We start from the raw sequence: 16,796 nt of genomic DNA, 5'->3' as shown, positions 1-16,796 counted from the left end.
ATGAAAGTCTGATGGTGCCAAATCAGGTGAATAAGGTGGATGTGGCAACAATTCGTACCCCAGTTCATGAAGTTTTGCCTTGGCAATAACACTTGTGTGCAGCGGAGCGTTGTCCTGATGAAAGATGACCTTTTTCCTTGCCAAACTAGGCCTTGTTTCGCGTATCTTTTCCTGTAGTTGGTCTAGGAGGTTTGCATAGTATTGCCCTGTAATTGTTTCTCCAGTAGGAAGATAATCTATCAGCAGAATGCCTTTTGCATCCCAGAAAACTGAGGCCATAACCTTTCTGGCCGAACGCACTGCCTTTGCTTTCTTTGGTGGTGGTGAATCAGCATGTTTCCACTGCTTTGACTGCTGTTTTGTCTCTGGGGTATAGTAGTGGGCCCAAGTTTCATCTGTAGTCACAAACCGGTGCAAAAAATCTTGTTGGTTGCACTGAAAACGGACCAGACTTTGTTCGGACATTTCCAATCTGGTGTGTTTATTGTCCAATGTCAAGAGCCGCAGCACCCATCTTGCAGATAATTTATTCATACCCAATTCTTTGGTTAAAATATAATATACCCGTTCAGACGACATCCCTACAGCTTCAGCAATCTCCCACACTTTCAGTCGACGATCCTCCATGACCATTTTATGCACTTTTGCGATATTTTCTGAGGTCGTAACACTTTTTGGCTGTCCACTACGCGGATCATCATCCAAGCTCTCCCGACCAAATTTAAACTCGCTGGTCCACTTGGCAACAGTTGAAAATGAAGGAGCAGAGTCCCCCAGTGTGTTCTGAAAGTCGGCATGAATTTCCTTTGCTTTCATACCTTTCTTTACAAAGTATTTAATCACTGCTCGAATCTCAGTTTTTTCCATTGTCACAAATCACTACGCGGGAACAACAACAAAGAGTTGTCACTACCACACTCCTGCAGCTAGAGCACTGACGCGCCACGTGTTCACTCACGAAGGATGTGTGATTATTGCACGGGAACCTTGTTGCTCTAGCACTGACATCTAGCGGTGATTCCAAGAACTTTTCAAACCGTCCTCGTATACTTGCCTTTGGCTATTGTCATGGATTTTTTTTTTTTTTTTTTTTTTTTTAATGCTATTTGTTCGAGGCAGCATCCTCTACAGATCTTTTGCCACTATTTACACCATATGTTTTTGAACCTACGTGTAATTGTAATTGCAAGTGTAAAGCGTTGAATGTGAGGTAAGGAACGTTAAGGATGACACAAACACCCAGTCTCCAGGCCAGGGATATTAATCATTACAATTTTTTTTAAAACCTGTCCTGGCCAGGGATCAAACCCGGGGCTTCCGGGTGACAGGCGGACGCGTTGCCCCCACACCGCGAGGCCGGGCTGTGTTGACACTTACTTTTCAGCTAATGTGTTTACATTTACATTTTCACAGAGGAGGTTAGTGATGAATGGCAGTTTCATTTCTAGCTTTTAGCAATACTTTTGCACTCTTGACAGACTTATTAACAATTCTCAAATCTGCAGGGCCTTCAGACGTAATGCAGCCCCATATCATAATTGCCTCTGTGCCCTGTTTGACAGTGGGAGGCAAGAACTTCTCTGCCTTTGTACATCAACTTAAGCTTTTCCCCTTTAAAATAACTTGAAACGTGATTCTTCTGAGAAAACAGCATGGGATGATTCTGCCATAAAACTCCAAGCATGCTTCCCTGTGCACCCTAGACAGAGGTGGTTTTCGAGGGGCATAAAAAGACTAGATGCTTTTCTCATGAAGCCTTGATGGGACTGTGTTAAACTAGCTGTGTGAATGTTCATTTAATTAGTTTTGCACCAAAACTAGCATGGTTTAGTCTCCATCTGATCACACAGATGACACCTGAGGCATGATTAAAGAAAATTAAGAACAATTCTCTTTTCTATGATTTTCTATCCATTATTCCTCAGAATTATGAGCAAATTAACCTGCTCTAAGGAAGTGATACATTTCTAATTTATTTTGTGCTGTGGCCTAAATCACTATACATGTAGCCTATGTCTGTCCATGAGATTTCATTTACCTAATATTATCAAATCAAAAATCATTATTTTCCCATAAAAGACTAAGGGTTTTTGGCAGACCAAAACTTACAATACATACATACATACATACATACATACATACATTATCATTATAGACCGTTATGCCTTTCAGCGTTCAGTCTGCAAGCCTATGTGAATTTACTAAACGTCGCCACAATCCTCTATTTGCAACTAGTGCTGTGGTCTCACTTACGTCTCTACCTCTTATCTTTAACTCGTTAGAAACTAAGTCTAACCATCGTCGTTTTGGTATCCCTCTACTTCTCTTACCCTCCATACTAGAGTCCATTATTCTCCTAGGTAACCTATCCTCCTCCATTCGCCTCACATGACTCCACCACCGAAGCCTGTTTATGCGTTCAACTTCATCCATCAAGTTCATTCCTAACATAGCCTTTATCTCATAATTTTGAGTACCCTCCTGCCATTGTTCCCACCTGTTTGTACTGGCAATCGTTCTCACTACTTTCATGTCCATTACTTCTAACTTATGAATAAGATATCCTGAGTCCACCCAGCTTTCGCTCCCGTAAAGCAAAGTTGGTCTGAAAACTGACTGATGTGAATATAGATTTGTCCGGGAGCCGACTTCCTTCTTACAGAACACTGTTGATCGCAACTGCGAGCTCACTGCATTAGCTTTACTATACCTTCATTCAATCTCGTTTACTATATTACCATCCTGGGAGAACACACAACCTAAATACTTGAAATTATCTACCTGTTCTAGCTTTGTATCACCAATCTGACATTCAGTTCTGTTGAATTTCTTACCTACTGACATCAATTTAGTCTTCGAAAGGCTAATTCTCGTACCATACTCGTTGCACTTATTAAGTTCCAAGATATTAGGCTGCAGGCTTTCGGCACAATCTGCCATTAAGACCAAGTCACCAGCATAGGCCAGACTGCTTACATTTCCACCTGCCTGAACCCCTCCCTGCCACTTTATACCATTCAGCAGATGATCCATTTATATTTAACGTCTAAAATTTCATTATTGGTCCGTTTTGAAACAAGATTTACAGTCAAAGATAAGGGTCGGATTTTCCACCTGTTCAATACAGCCAGCCCCCCCCCCCCCCCAAAAAAAAGAGTGAAATAATTAAAACGTCACATTTTTATTGTCATTTTTAGGTACCGGTTTCGGCATTGTATATGCCATCATCAGCCTAGGATGAAGTAACAATGTATACACGAACAGCAAAGGTGAAAGATTACAGCCTTGTCTAATCCCTGTAAGTACCCTGAACCAAGAACTCATTCTACCATCAATTCTCACTGCAGCCCAATTGTCAACATAAACCCCTTTGATTGATTTTAACAATCTACCCTTAATTCCATAGTCCCCCAGTATGGTGAACATATTTTCCCTCGGTACCCTGTCATATGCTTTCTTTAGATTTATGAAACATAAACACAACTGTCTATTCCTTTCGTAACATTTTTCAATTACCTGGCGCATACTGAAAATCTGAACTGACAGCCCCTCTGTGGTCTGAAACCACACTGGTTTTCATCCAACTTCTCAACCACTGATCGCATCCTCCCTTCCAAGATAATCCAGTAATCGGGAGATAGTGGGTTCGAACCCCACTGTCTGCAGCCCTGAGGATGGTTTTCTTTGGTTTCCCATTTTCACACCAGGCAAATGCTGGGGCTGTACCTTATTAAGGCCATGGCCGCTTCCTTCCCATTCCTAGGCCTTTCCCATCCCACTGTTGCCATAAGATATATCTATGTCGGTGCGACGTAAAGCATATAGAAAAAAAAAACCTTCCAGGATACCAGTGAATATTTTGCCTGGTATATTACTTGTGCAACTTCTAGTGATACATGGGCTCCCTAGTGCTGAATCGGTCGACTTTGGTTATTTTCGAGATTCGTATTGGCCCAATGTTGTGCGGCGTCAGTAGCGTTGGGGGAGACTGCAATCAAGTTTTCTATAGTGCACATTGAAGGACATAAAACACACTGACGTAGATGTTGGATCGTCTGCTGCTCTCCGCAATCACAAAGTTATGAATCTCTTGAGGAACCCCACTTCCACAAATTTACTTTTATTCTGCCGAATTCTGTACGGAGTCTGTTAAGGGCTTTCCATACTGTCCACTTCTCCTGGCGTCCGCGTGGAAGACTGTCCTTCAGCTCGATCCAGTTGCAAAGGTGGTTGATTTTTTCTTTCCACATTTTGACCCTAGCATTCTCTGCTTCCCCCCCCCCCCCCCCCCCAAGGTTAACTTATGTGCGGAGAATTTTTTTTTCTAGATTTTAACCTCTATAGAGAGGATGTGCTTCTGAAGAAGAAGATTGGAGCCTTTCTTTGTTAGCTGCTACCTCCCTATGACTCACACCTCAATGTGTGTAGGTTTCAAACAGCTTTAGTTTAAAGCGATGTCAACTGCTTCGTATGAGCTGACCTGTACCAAACTGGGGAAGCATATTCTCCTGCAGAGTAGCATAGAGCTAGAGCTGATGTTCTAATTGTTTGTGGTTGTATTCCCCAACTTGTTCCTGGTATACTAATCAATGAGATACGGCAATAGTTGTTGCAATCCTTCCTGTTCCCTTATAGATAAGTGCAGTTACTGCTGTTGTCCAGTCTGAAGGTACCTTACCAAAACTCCATGCTAATCTTACTAGTCTATGAAGCCATTTCATCCCTGCCTTCCCACTATAGTTCACCATTTCTGATCTAATTTCATCTATTCCTGCTGCTTTATGGCAATGGAGTTTATTCGCCATCCTTTCTACTTCCTCGAGCATAATTTCATCAACATCATTTTCCTCCTCTCCATGAGCTTGGTTGTTTGCGACACCATCAGGAAGATTTCCTTTTACGTTGAGAAGATTTTCAAAATATTTTCTCCACCTGTCCAGTGATTTCCTGGGATCTATTATGAGTTCAGCTGAATTACCCAAAACACTGTTCATTTCCTTTTTCCCTCCCTTTCTAAGATTCTTTATTACTGTCCAGAAAGGTTTCCCTGCTGCTTCAGCTAGCCTTTCCAGGTTATTACCAAAATCTTCTCATGACTTCTTTTTGAATTCAACAACTATTTGTTTTGCTCTGTTTCTTTCATCTACCTACAATTTCCTGTCTGCATCGGCCCTTGTTTGGAGCTATTTCTGATAAGCCTTCTTTTTACGTTTACAAGCTGCTCTCACTTCATCATTCCACTAAGATGTTCGCTTTTTCCCATCTTTACACACAGTTGTTCTTAGGCATTCCCTTGCTGTTTCTAATACAGCATCCCTGCATGCCACCCATTCTCTTTCTATATCCTGAACTGTCTTACTGTCCACTGTTTGAAACTTCTCACTAATCATTTCCATGTACTTATGTTTAATTTCTTCGTCCTGGAGATTTTCTACCATGATATTCATTTGCAGACAGATTTCATTTTCTCTATCCTAAGCCTAGAGATACTTAGTTCACTACAGATCAGATAGTGGTCTGTATCATCAAAAAATTCCTGGAAAACCCGTACATTCCTAACAGACTTTCTGAATTCGAAGGCGGTTAAGATATAGTCTTTATAGATCTGTTACCCTTAGTCTCACTGATAGAGTTGGTGGTCCGTGGTGTGGGTTACTGTTGTCACGTCCTACTTCGTGAGTGGCCTAGTAGTAGTAGTAGGTGGTCCTGAGAGTCAGCATACTAATTGCTATAGAATGCCAGTGAGCAACAAGGACATATTCTGAGTCCGGGCCCTCCTTGTGCTCAGGAGGCTAGGACTACACAATCCACCGTGGTCCCTAACTCATTAGAAGGAAGATCCTCACTGGGACTATGAGTAAGTGGGGTAGCGTCCTGCTCCACAGAATTTTCTCCGAGCACGCTCAGACTGTTTCAAGCAAACCTCGGACCTATGGCAATAACTGAGTACCACTTCCATTTGTCAGGCGAGAGACTTCCTGGAGAAAACTTGGTGAATGGAATGGAATTGGATGGGAGCTATCAATATTGATGAGGCTTATGGAAGAAAGACTGTAGAACTGGATGAGTCAGCAAAGAGGATTACATCTGGATGTGTGAGGAGTTAAAAAGATATTCGGGGTAAGAAAGATAACTAGGAAGAGATAGGAGATTATAAAGTATTTTGAGGGGTGTTAAAAAGGCAAGGGCAGAGTGTGGGCTAGCACTGTTCAACAGGAATACTATTGCACACAACATAATGTAGTTTCTGTTAGGCACGTTAATGAGCGAATAATGTGGGTAGATGTGGCATTTCAAGGAATTAGGACCAAAATTGTCTCAGTATATTCACCATTGGAGGGTGCAGATGCTGATGTTGACGAGCTTTATGAAGCATTGTTTGACCTTGTATTCAGGGTTAACAGAAAGGTGCTAATTGGTAATTTCAATGCAACAGTTGGAAATCATCACTAGAAAATGACTAAAGAGAATTTAATGAAAATCGGTATGCGAAGTCGGGGAACATGTCGCTACAATCTAGGTCATAAATAATTTTATTCACGCTGAGAGAAATGGTAGTTTAGTGGAACGCCTAAGATTTAATTTTCAAATAGTTATGTTATTAGTGGTCCTATCTTAATAAAAATCAGTATGCAAAGTCGAGGAATAAGTCGCTACAATCTAGGCTATAAATAATTTTATTCACGCTGAGTGAAATGGTAGTTGAGGGGAAGGCCTAAAATGTAATTCTTAAGTATTGTTGCTATTAGTGGTCCTGTTGATAAATACTACATAACTAAAGTTATATAGTATTAAATTTCCGATCATTGATGTCTTATACATTTTTACCATACTGGCTATGATAACACAGATATTCATGAATTTGGATTTTTGTTGTCTAATTCCATATCAGCGCCGAGTCGCAAGAAAATGAGTGAACAGAATTTAATGAAAATTGGTATGTGAAGTCGGGGAATAAGGAACTACAGTCTATGCTATAAATAATTTTATAAGGCAACCTAATATCACAGAATCAAAAGAAGACTAAATGTGAAGGCCTACAATATAGAAAGCTCATAAAATTGATCAACAATAACATTACATTGACCATCGTTTGTTGTGATGTACTAGGTGTCTTCTGTTGCCACTCATCTTCAATAGATGGGATTACTGTTGCATACCGAGTATGTACATATTTTTTAAATTTACTTTACCTTACACCGACACAGATAGTTCTTATGACAACAATGGGATAGGAAGGGGCTAGGAGTGGGAAGGAAGCAGCCGTGGCCTTAATTAACGTAGAACCCCTGCATTTGCCTGGTGTGAAAATTGGCATCTTCAGGACTGCCAACTTGCCCTGTCGTACCGAGTATATCAGTCTGTCTGAATATTGGCGGGAAGTAGCTGAGGAGTTAGTTAACTTTCTTCTTTAGCATGCCATTCCTTTGGTTCATAAATTTTCTGATACTACTGGTACGTAACACAGTGGTTCATCATAGCATTCGAGATATTCAGTCCCTACTCTGTGGCACTGATTGGAAAGAGTAGTGTGCACACTTACATAACTAATGGCAAAGGAGTGTTCACGGCTATCTGCGGCCTGGTCATTCCAGCACTGGGACATTGGACTGTTAGATCGGCACCTATGTTAACTTCAGTTAGAAAACCACAAGGACAGTCTTCCTGAGAATCCTGTAGCGAAGCACGGGTACATCAGCTAGTAATAGTAATAAACTGTCTTGATAAGTATTCTGCCAACAAACCTACAGATATTTAAATTAAAAAATTAATATATTTCCTCTTTACTTATTTTCGTAGACTTCAGCTTGTGTATTTTGTTCTAATAGCTCTTGGTATGACACAAATCATTTTTAATCTTTAAGCAGTGAACTTTTAAAAAAAGTGAAAACTAATATCAAATGCTCTAGACTGTTCAGCTGATCAATCAGTGACCAATCTGTTTAAGAATATTAGGCATTTTAACCCATCACAGCTGCCTATCACCACAATTTTATCATTTTTGTTTTCTCTCTTTCATTTTATCAAACCTACGTACACTTGTTTCTGTATAAGTTAAATTCGTCAGGACATGTGGTTAAAAACTCTTGATATCTTCTTTGACCTAAACATCAGTTGTCTTCATTTATACATTTGACCACAGAGTGCACAATCAACAGGACATAATCTGGTATTCTGATGAAGCTGACAGCCAACATTTGGCAGACTGCAGCCCAAGAGTTAAAATGGAAAAAATAAAACAGTATATTTCTGTGCTGAAAGTTTTGTTCTTTGAATAGGTTACAGCACGACCGCGACATAACTAAAGCAGTTATCTATGTATGTGACTGGTTTTGTATTTATTACTTTTAATTTTGTAGTTATTTGCTGAATAGTCAAAATAAACACAGCTCGAGTTCTACATTCTCCCAAGATAAATTCCAGAGCTCTCATTATATTTCTGCAAATAATATAATGCTGCTTATAGTTGACAATTTTCTGAGGCACCTCTGAAGAAAGATTAATTTTTAAAAGATTAAGTGTAACTTGTATTTAAGAGAACACAGTTTAGTGAGTCGTATTTTGTATAATGCGAGTTTTGCTTCCTTTATTTTAATCTACCTCTTCAATTGCCAGTTAGTGATCAATATACTGCCCTGTAATATATTGTGTTTTTATTTTATTTTAAACACAACTCCCCACTGAAAATATTTGGCTAAAACTATAGAAGGTTTCATAGTTTGTACTGTTTCGCTCATTACAGTAATTGATGTAGCTCTTTCAAAATTGTATGGTTGTCTTATAGAACCATTAATCCATTCCATATATCAGTGATTTTATGACATGTTCCTTGGCAAGTTTCTGCTGTAATCAATGTTATATTACTACTTTCTGCGAGATCCATCTTTCATATTAATATTATGTTGTTCCCTTTTTTTTAGTGGGTTGGGTCGATCGATCTGAAAGCCAATGACCAAGCTGACGCCAACATTCTGGTGAAGCCTGATGAATCTTGGGGCGAGCAGGTAATTTGACATGAGACATAGTTTACATTCCATACTTGAACTTATGATATACTATCCTGAGATTCTTCTTCTCTCTTTCAGGAAACAAGTGTTATATCTCAGGTTGGTGAACTGTTAAAAGGAGATAAGATCGATGCCATTATATGTGTTGCTGGTGGATGGGCTGGTGGAAATGCTGCTTCTAAAGGTAAAACATCACTTGCCATCAAAAAACGTTTGCATGCAGCAAAATGGTAGGATTTATTGAGAACTATTGTTATTTTCCTTCATTGAGATGTGTCTGCATAGTGGTAGGTAAGCTCTGTCCATGGATCATTGATAGATTGTTGTTTTTCAGTTTCAAAGTTCGCCTCCTGTGAATGAGGTTGGTGGAATAATTCCATAGTATCCTTTAACCGTACAAGTTGGTTACGTACTTCCCTTGACGTTCATTATAATATACTGGCGGAAAAAAATATCCAGACACCAAGAAGGGGTTGTGCTAGATTAATGAACGTTGGTAGGTGTGTTTATACATCTGAAAGATTACGTTGATTAGAATTTCCTGCAAATCGCTTTAGTGTGGCACTAGTACTGGCCCCATGATGTTGCACATCAGGTTAGCTTTAAATACGGGCTGTACTGTGCGAGAGCGTTAGATATCTGTGAGTGGGTAAAAACTTCATTTTCGACAACAAAGAGGCCAGTATCAACAGCTCACTGCGGTTGAACGAGGCTGTATAATAGGGCTACGTTAAGGTGGATTTTCCTTCCACGCTATTGCAAAATGACTTGGCAGGAATGGCTGCACTGTGCATGTGTGCTGGAAGCGGTGGTCACGAGAAGGTATGCCCGCAAGAGGACCAGGCTCCGGACGTCCCCGTGACACCCCAGAGAGGGAGGACCGCCGTATTCAGTGTATGGTTGTGGCACAGCGGACTGCATCTGCAGCAGTGATTTGAGTGTCAGTTGGCACCACAGTGACGAATTGAACCATTTAATATTGGTTACTTGAAGAACAACTCTGAGCCAGAAGCCCTGCGGCGTGCATTCCACTTACACCAAACCACCGCAGTCTGCAACTTCATTGGTATCAAGTGAGATATCTTTGGAGGATGGAATAGAGGTCCGTTGTTTTTTCCAATGAAAGCCGGTTCTGCCTTCGTGCCAGTGATGGCCGTGTGTTCCACCTGTCTGCAGCGTCAACACACTGGATCTACATCAGGAGTTCTGGTCCGGGGAGCAATTTCCTGTGACACGGCAGGTGCACACTCGTGGTTATCCCACGCACCCTGACTGAAGATGTGTACGTCTGTCTGGTGATTCAACCCGTTGTGCTGCCATTCATGAACAGCATTCCCCGGGGTGTTTTCCAACAGGATAATACGCCCCATTCCGCTGTTTTAACCCAACGTATGCATGTCTCCATTCAACAGTCAGGCAATTACACCGGTTATTAATGACCCGCATGGCACATTTGCGATGGCTTTTCTCATGCGGATATTAACCTGTAGTCTTGTACCTTTAATCAATTAAAATATGTTACCTTGACAAATATATAATTATTACGCTTTTCCTACACCCGTGGGGTTGCAGGTGCGAACTGCATGGCACATGTGGTTTTGGCCCTGTTTTACGGCCGGATGCCCTTCCCGCCGCCAACCCTATATGGAGGGATGTAATCTGTGCTGTGTGTTTCTGTGGTGGTTGTTAATGTGGTGTGTTGTCTGAATATGAATAGGGGAGTGTTGGGACAAACACAAACACCTAGTCCCCGAGCCAGAAGAATTAATCAGAAGTGATTAAAATCCCCGACCCGGCCAGAAATGGAACCCGGGACCTTCTGAACCGAAGGGCAGTACACTGATCATTCAGCCAACAAGTCGGACAATTATTATTATTATTATCATCATCATTAATTCCATTCATTATATTTTATATTCAGATCTTCATCATTTTAATTGGTATCATGCATCTTATTCTGTTTAATCAATAAAATAAGTGAATTATTCTTGTAATAATTTTATTTATTTACATATATATAAGTGGGATTTTAAAAATTTAAAACACAGTAGTAGGTATTTCAACTTATAACCAAAGACAAATAAGAGCTGGCACGATATTGTGCAACGAGTCTAAATTTAGCAGTCTTTGCATTAGGCAAGAGGAAGTTCCCATTCCATAAGGAGTTTTCAGCCATTCAGTAGCATGTAAGTCAACAGTCTTGTGGCAAGATTTTGAACAACGTGTGACCACGTGGATGAACGTCTACTTCAGTGATTAGCCAGCTACCAATAATCTGTGTGGAGGGATGGTCGTGTAAAGGGGAGATACAGGGTATGACAAAGTTCATTTAAGCCCGTGCCAGGCTAGCTTAGTATCCAATATCTAATATCTTGTGATCATGGAATCTATCTATCAAGTGAACAGTTTGTCTGTTTTCAAGCTGCTTTTTGTATTACTTTGTATGACTGTATTGTATTTCAGTCTAGTCACCAGCAGCTATGTTCAGTTTTCTGGAGATTTGTGTTCATTATGAATATAACTTCTTAGTTATATTCATTGAGCTATCACTGTCTTACTCCGGATTAAGGATTGAATTCAATTATGCAATTCACGATCTATGTCCGAGAATTGAATTATACTAAAATCTATATGAGACATCGCGTAGAGCTGTTGTATGTTCAGTAGAAGTCCGTTATAGCAAGAATTCATAACGACGAAAAAATTTACTCACTATAGCAGATTGTCGTTATTTCCAGTCTTTTCCGGAAAACCCCATTGAATATAAAAATCGATATGAAACGGCAACCAGTTTGTTCAAAACTTGCATTTCGCGGATGATATCCCCACTACGTGAAAGTGTATGTTTAATTTCATTCTGAAAAGAATATAGTACAGTAGAACCTCGTTGCATCTTTCCCGGAACTGTAGTTTTCCCGTATCCCCCGTTCATTGTATTCAGTCCCAAAAATGTTCCATATAAACCATTGTTCAATTTCCCCACATTTATCGTTCCTTGAACTATCGTTTTATCGCATCGATCTTCAAAAAAAATATTTGTCCTCGGCCACAATTTTCCCACATGGATTGATCGTATGTAAGAAACATATACGCAAAAGTTTTTTGGGTGTTAAGAGACAGCTGAATACTTTAGAGCATATAATAGCGCCAACCTGTTACATGAGAATCTACGAGCGATTACGAGTTGCTAGTCTTGAGCAAGGATCTTGTAGGCTAGAGTGCTGTGCGCAGGTTATTCACGTGTAACCTCACTACGAGCCTCCTGGTGCCAGCACTTCTCCTCAACCCACTAACCAGCCCCTAGAAATATTCTTATTTACAAGAATTAAAACAGAGGCACTGTCAAACTCAAATTTGCCACCACTTTCTATGTTGCTATTGGCTGGCTAGGACTGCCAGCTTCGTTGAAGATGAGAATATCGTGAGTTTAAATAGCCGCGGTTTGTGCCGGGTACATTTTAATTAGTCACAGGGTTATTAATCGTTTCTTACCTTGTGATGTGTGTGGTATGCTAGAGGCCTGTTGTCCACTTTGTTGCCCCCTGCCCAGTTGTCTTGTTGCAAGCCTAACCAATAATCTTATCACTAGCCTGGTCTTGAAAATACGGTAATTCCTAAGTTGGCAGCATCGCTTAGCCTGCTGTGACATCCTCCGAGGCGCGACATGTTGAATTCCTAACCTCTGTGACAATGTCCGAGCCACGATATGTGAGATCTCTAACCTATCGTTCGCGAAGGGTCTACAGAATCTTTAACTAAAATACAGGTTATCACCGTAATATCCACGTATATCATTAATTTACTGTAAGAGAACTGACCTTGAAGGTTTTTAAATTACTACGAGGTGTAAGGAAAGGTTTTCAATTTGCTAAAAATAGTTGGGTTTTTTAAGCATTCCTGGTTCAAATGCTGAGGTAGAAAGAATTATTTCCCTAACAAACCATAAATGGACAGAGGTGCGTGTCAAATGTGCCACCGACCTTATAAAAGCAGAACTGCAAGTAGCTTTTAATTTTAATTGAAGAAAATTCTTTACATATGAAAAATCAAATGAATCTTTGCTAAAAGAAGCAAAGTCTGTAAATAAATACAAGGAATAATGTAAAATAAAACATGCATATGAATGTTAAATTCAGTAGAAGTCCGTGATAGCGAGAATTCATAACAGTGAAAAATTTACTCGCTATTATATCGATTTTTTGTAAAAGTCGGGAAAACACCCGTACACATTAAAATCTGTATGAAACGGCAATCAGTCTGTTCAAAACTTGCATTTTTGCAGATAATATCCACGCTATGGGTTACTTGTTTGTTATTTTTCGAAATCTGATACTACGTGAAAGTGTATGTTTGCTAAAACAAGTGTATTTCATACTGAAAAAATTATAGTACTGTATTTCTTCCGAATCCAAGGCGACCCCCACTTTTTTCTTCAAAAATTTAAACCAGTCTTAAAAAGTGCTTTGTAAAATCATATGATTGCCTTTCTTATTTTAGTGTTTTTAGACGCCGAACATTGGCGTTAGTTATGGCGTATTCTTTTGCGGCTGCGCCGTTGGTCTTTATTTCAGCGGGTTTAATAAAATTGGCATCATAATATCGAACAGAACCCGTTGAAAATTTGCGGCAAAACCTACTCTACGCGTCTACAATACGACTATCCATCAGGAAAATATTCGTGCTTACTATGAAACTGTTACTTTCCCTGTCTGCCGCTGCATGCACGTCTCACTTGCCGGGTTCGGCCAACTTCAGCAGCTAGCGATGTATATGCCTCGTGGCGGATGTTGAAGGTCAGCGACTGAGTTTATTGCGCCGTGGTATGGCAATTCCGCCCTTGTGTTCTTCATGTACATACATATTTCATCTTTGACTTCTTTAAAGCGTCCATGTTGCGGACCACTGAATGCATTTTCTTGTTCAGTACGCCTTTATAAGCTATCTTTGTCTTCACACTAACGCTGATTATTGGCTTTAGTTTATGCCATATTTTCTTGCGGCTGCACAATTATTCTGCATATCAGAGTGGTTATTTTGCCTGCAATATCTTACGTGTTCCACGGATCTTTACAATACGATGATCAATCACGAAAATATTCCTGCTATCTATAAAACTTAATTTTACTAAGCGTCGGGTACAGTAGACGAGTTATAACTCTTCTACTGAGTAGCCATGGCCTTTCTAAGAATTCAAAGGCTCACATTTTTTATGCCATTCTGCAAATTTGAGAACCAATTGTGTAGAGACTAATACAATGTCAGTCACTCCTCAGTATTTTCCAAGATCCAGTGACGTTACACACAGGCACTGTACCGCCGGTCGCCGCGGCTAGCGATGTATAATAAAGATACTGTTGTTTACTGTCAACGCATTTTGTGTGTGTGCGCGCACGCGCAGGATGAAAAGAAGTAGCGTGATTACTGCAGTAGTTGCCAGTGGTGTTGATTACTGTTAGGCAGCAAATGCAACATGACCCTTGAATTTTCACATGATATTCTGAGGAAAAAAATTGTCGTCTTGGATTCAGAGAAATATTGTATCACTCCAGAGGCTTCTGTGGCAAACATTTCAGTTTTTTTCTTTAAACAGCGTCACCTACCCTAACCACATATGCATCATGAAAACATATTTCAAATGCATGTAGAGGAACGATAACCTCTTCGCTAAAATTTACATGGGAATAGCCTCTCCGAAATTTAACTAGACGCGAGAAAATATAAACTATCCTCTGAAGACGGTGATTTACTCTGTCTTATCTTGAGGTGTATCACATTCTTACTTAATTTCAGTATATAACATTAAAAGAGATTGTTTACTTCAGCCTTTATTTTTAACGATTTAACAATTGCAAGCATTTGTTACGAAAACTTGGTATCCTCCTTCATTTTGGATTTTCTTTAGAGAACAGCAGTCGACAGGTATTACTAATCGACTCCAACATCGTTTCGAATGTCTATGAGAGAGCTCGCAAGTGCACTTAGCAAGAAAACTATACCGTACCCTGGATGATCAATCGCATTTTGTGGCAAACATTTTGGTTTTCTTATTCAAACAGCGTCACCTATCCTAACTTAACTGTACTATACGTATGATGGAAATATACTTCAATCGCCAGTAGAGAAATAAAATTATAATCTTATTGCTATAAATTTACATGGTAATAGCCTTTCCATAAGTTAACGGACGCGAGAAAATATGAACTAACCTCTGTAATCAATGACGCACACTGACATATCTTGAGGTGTATCCCATTCTTAATTGCATTACTTAAAATTAAGTGATCGTTTATTCAGCCTTTATCTTTAACGAGTTAACAACTGTTATCGGACAAGTTATTTGTGCATTTATTATGCAAAAAAATTTATCTTTCATTTTTAAGTTTTTTTTACGGAACAGCAACTGACGAGTATTACTAATCGACTCCGACATCGCCTCCGAATGTCGACGAGAGAACTTACTAGTGGACATAGTGAGAAAACAATACCGAAGGTGATCGATTGCATGCAACATAATCACTGGGGCGCATAAATAACGGATGCGTCAGTGATACGGCTCTCGCTGTAACCGAAGAATAATACACAGTTTAATATAGGAATTTTGAAGGGACAGACAAAAAGGTCATTATAATGAAGTTCTCGTTATATCCTGTGCTCGCTATAGCGGACTTCTACTGTATATTCCTACTGTTCTTTGTAAAAAATGCTATTTGAAATGTTTATTTTGTAGGCTTCCTCCTCGATCCCTTATTTTCTCTGTAAATGTTGGCAAGCCTACCTGCACTGGTCCAAAGGACTTTGCACATCATCCTATGTTAGGGTCATCCATATTTATGACTCTTGGAGAGTCCCAGCATTTTAAAGCCTACATGAATAGGGCTACCTGTTGGTGTACGGATTGGAAGATCATCCATATGGGAAACCCTACTATCCACCAGTTGGGGATGCGCTCTGTAGTGGACATTTTCCTCTGGTTACTCATTGGAAGTTAACCCCACCCATAAAGGCTGAGGTTATTTGTAGAGAATTAAATCTATAGAGATGATAGTTGTGCTACCGTCCAGCAGAGACCTGGATACTGATAAAAGGACATGAGAAGAAAATCCAGGCCAATGAAATCAAAGTACGGATGAAGAAGGACGTCAGGAAGGAAATCAGAGTGAAAAAGCATTTTAGCAGAATAGAAAGGTATAAACTTAGATGGTTTGGACATGTTAAGAGGATAGATGAGGGAAGAATGCCAAAGAGGGTGATGGAAACCCAGATAGGAGGAGAGAGGGCTAAAGGGAGACTCAGACTAAGGTCGTTGAAAATAATAAAGAATTGTATAATTAGAAGAAACCTGGATTGGAACACAGTCAAGGAGGAATAATGGTTGTTGGATAGAGGAAGATGGAAAGGTGCCATAAACATCCCAACCCCGCAGGAGCTGGATAAGGGAACTGGAGAATGATTATGGTGACTCCATCTGTAAATTGTTGATATAGAGCAATGAAGGTTTTGTCTACATATCTTGCCCAGTATATAATACGTTCATATTTATTGTTTTTGTATTTTCTAAATTGTCTGTGTATGTGTCTGCAAGGATTCTTGAAACTGGTGATCCCATTGGTAATACAGTTTATATGTTCTATTATTAAAAATAAAATAATTGTTTTCTAATACAAAATTCATAATTCTCAAGAATTAAATTAATGGTATTGTTGTGGTAATATTTTAATACAAATTGGTGACATCAAAAGAGTGAAGAGTATAATTTGGATTTTATTTAATATATTTTTTAATGTTGTT

At 39.7% G+C, this 16,796-nt stretch overlaps 1 protein-coding gene across 1 annotated transcript in view; it reads left to right on the top strand.

Moving 5' to 3' along the window:
- Dhpr (dihydropteridine reductase) overlaps positions 1–16,796 on the top strand; it is a 74,569-nt gene that overhangs the window by 17,152 nt on the left and 40,621 nt on the right. The window contains exons 2-3 of the mRNA XM_067135396.2: positions 8,922–9,005; positions 9,087–9,192. Coding sequence (XP_066991497.2) covers positions 8,922–9,005; positions 9,087–9,192 — 190 coding nt within the window. The remainder of the gene's footprint in view (positions 1–8,921; positions 9,006–9,086; positions 9,193–16,796) is intronic.

Source organism: Anabrus simplex, chromosome 1, assembly GCF_040414725.1.
Source record: "Anabrus simplex isolate iqAnaSimp1 chromosome 1, ASM4041472v1, whole genome shotgun sequence".
Classification (NCBI taxonomy): Eukaryota; Metazoa; Arthropoda; class Insecta; order Orthoptera; family Tettigoniidae; genus Anabrus; species Anabrus simplex.
Note: the sequence above shows the minus strand (reverse complement) of the source record. Positions and strands in the feature narration are given on the sequence as shown.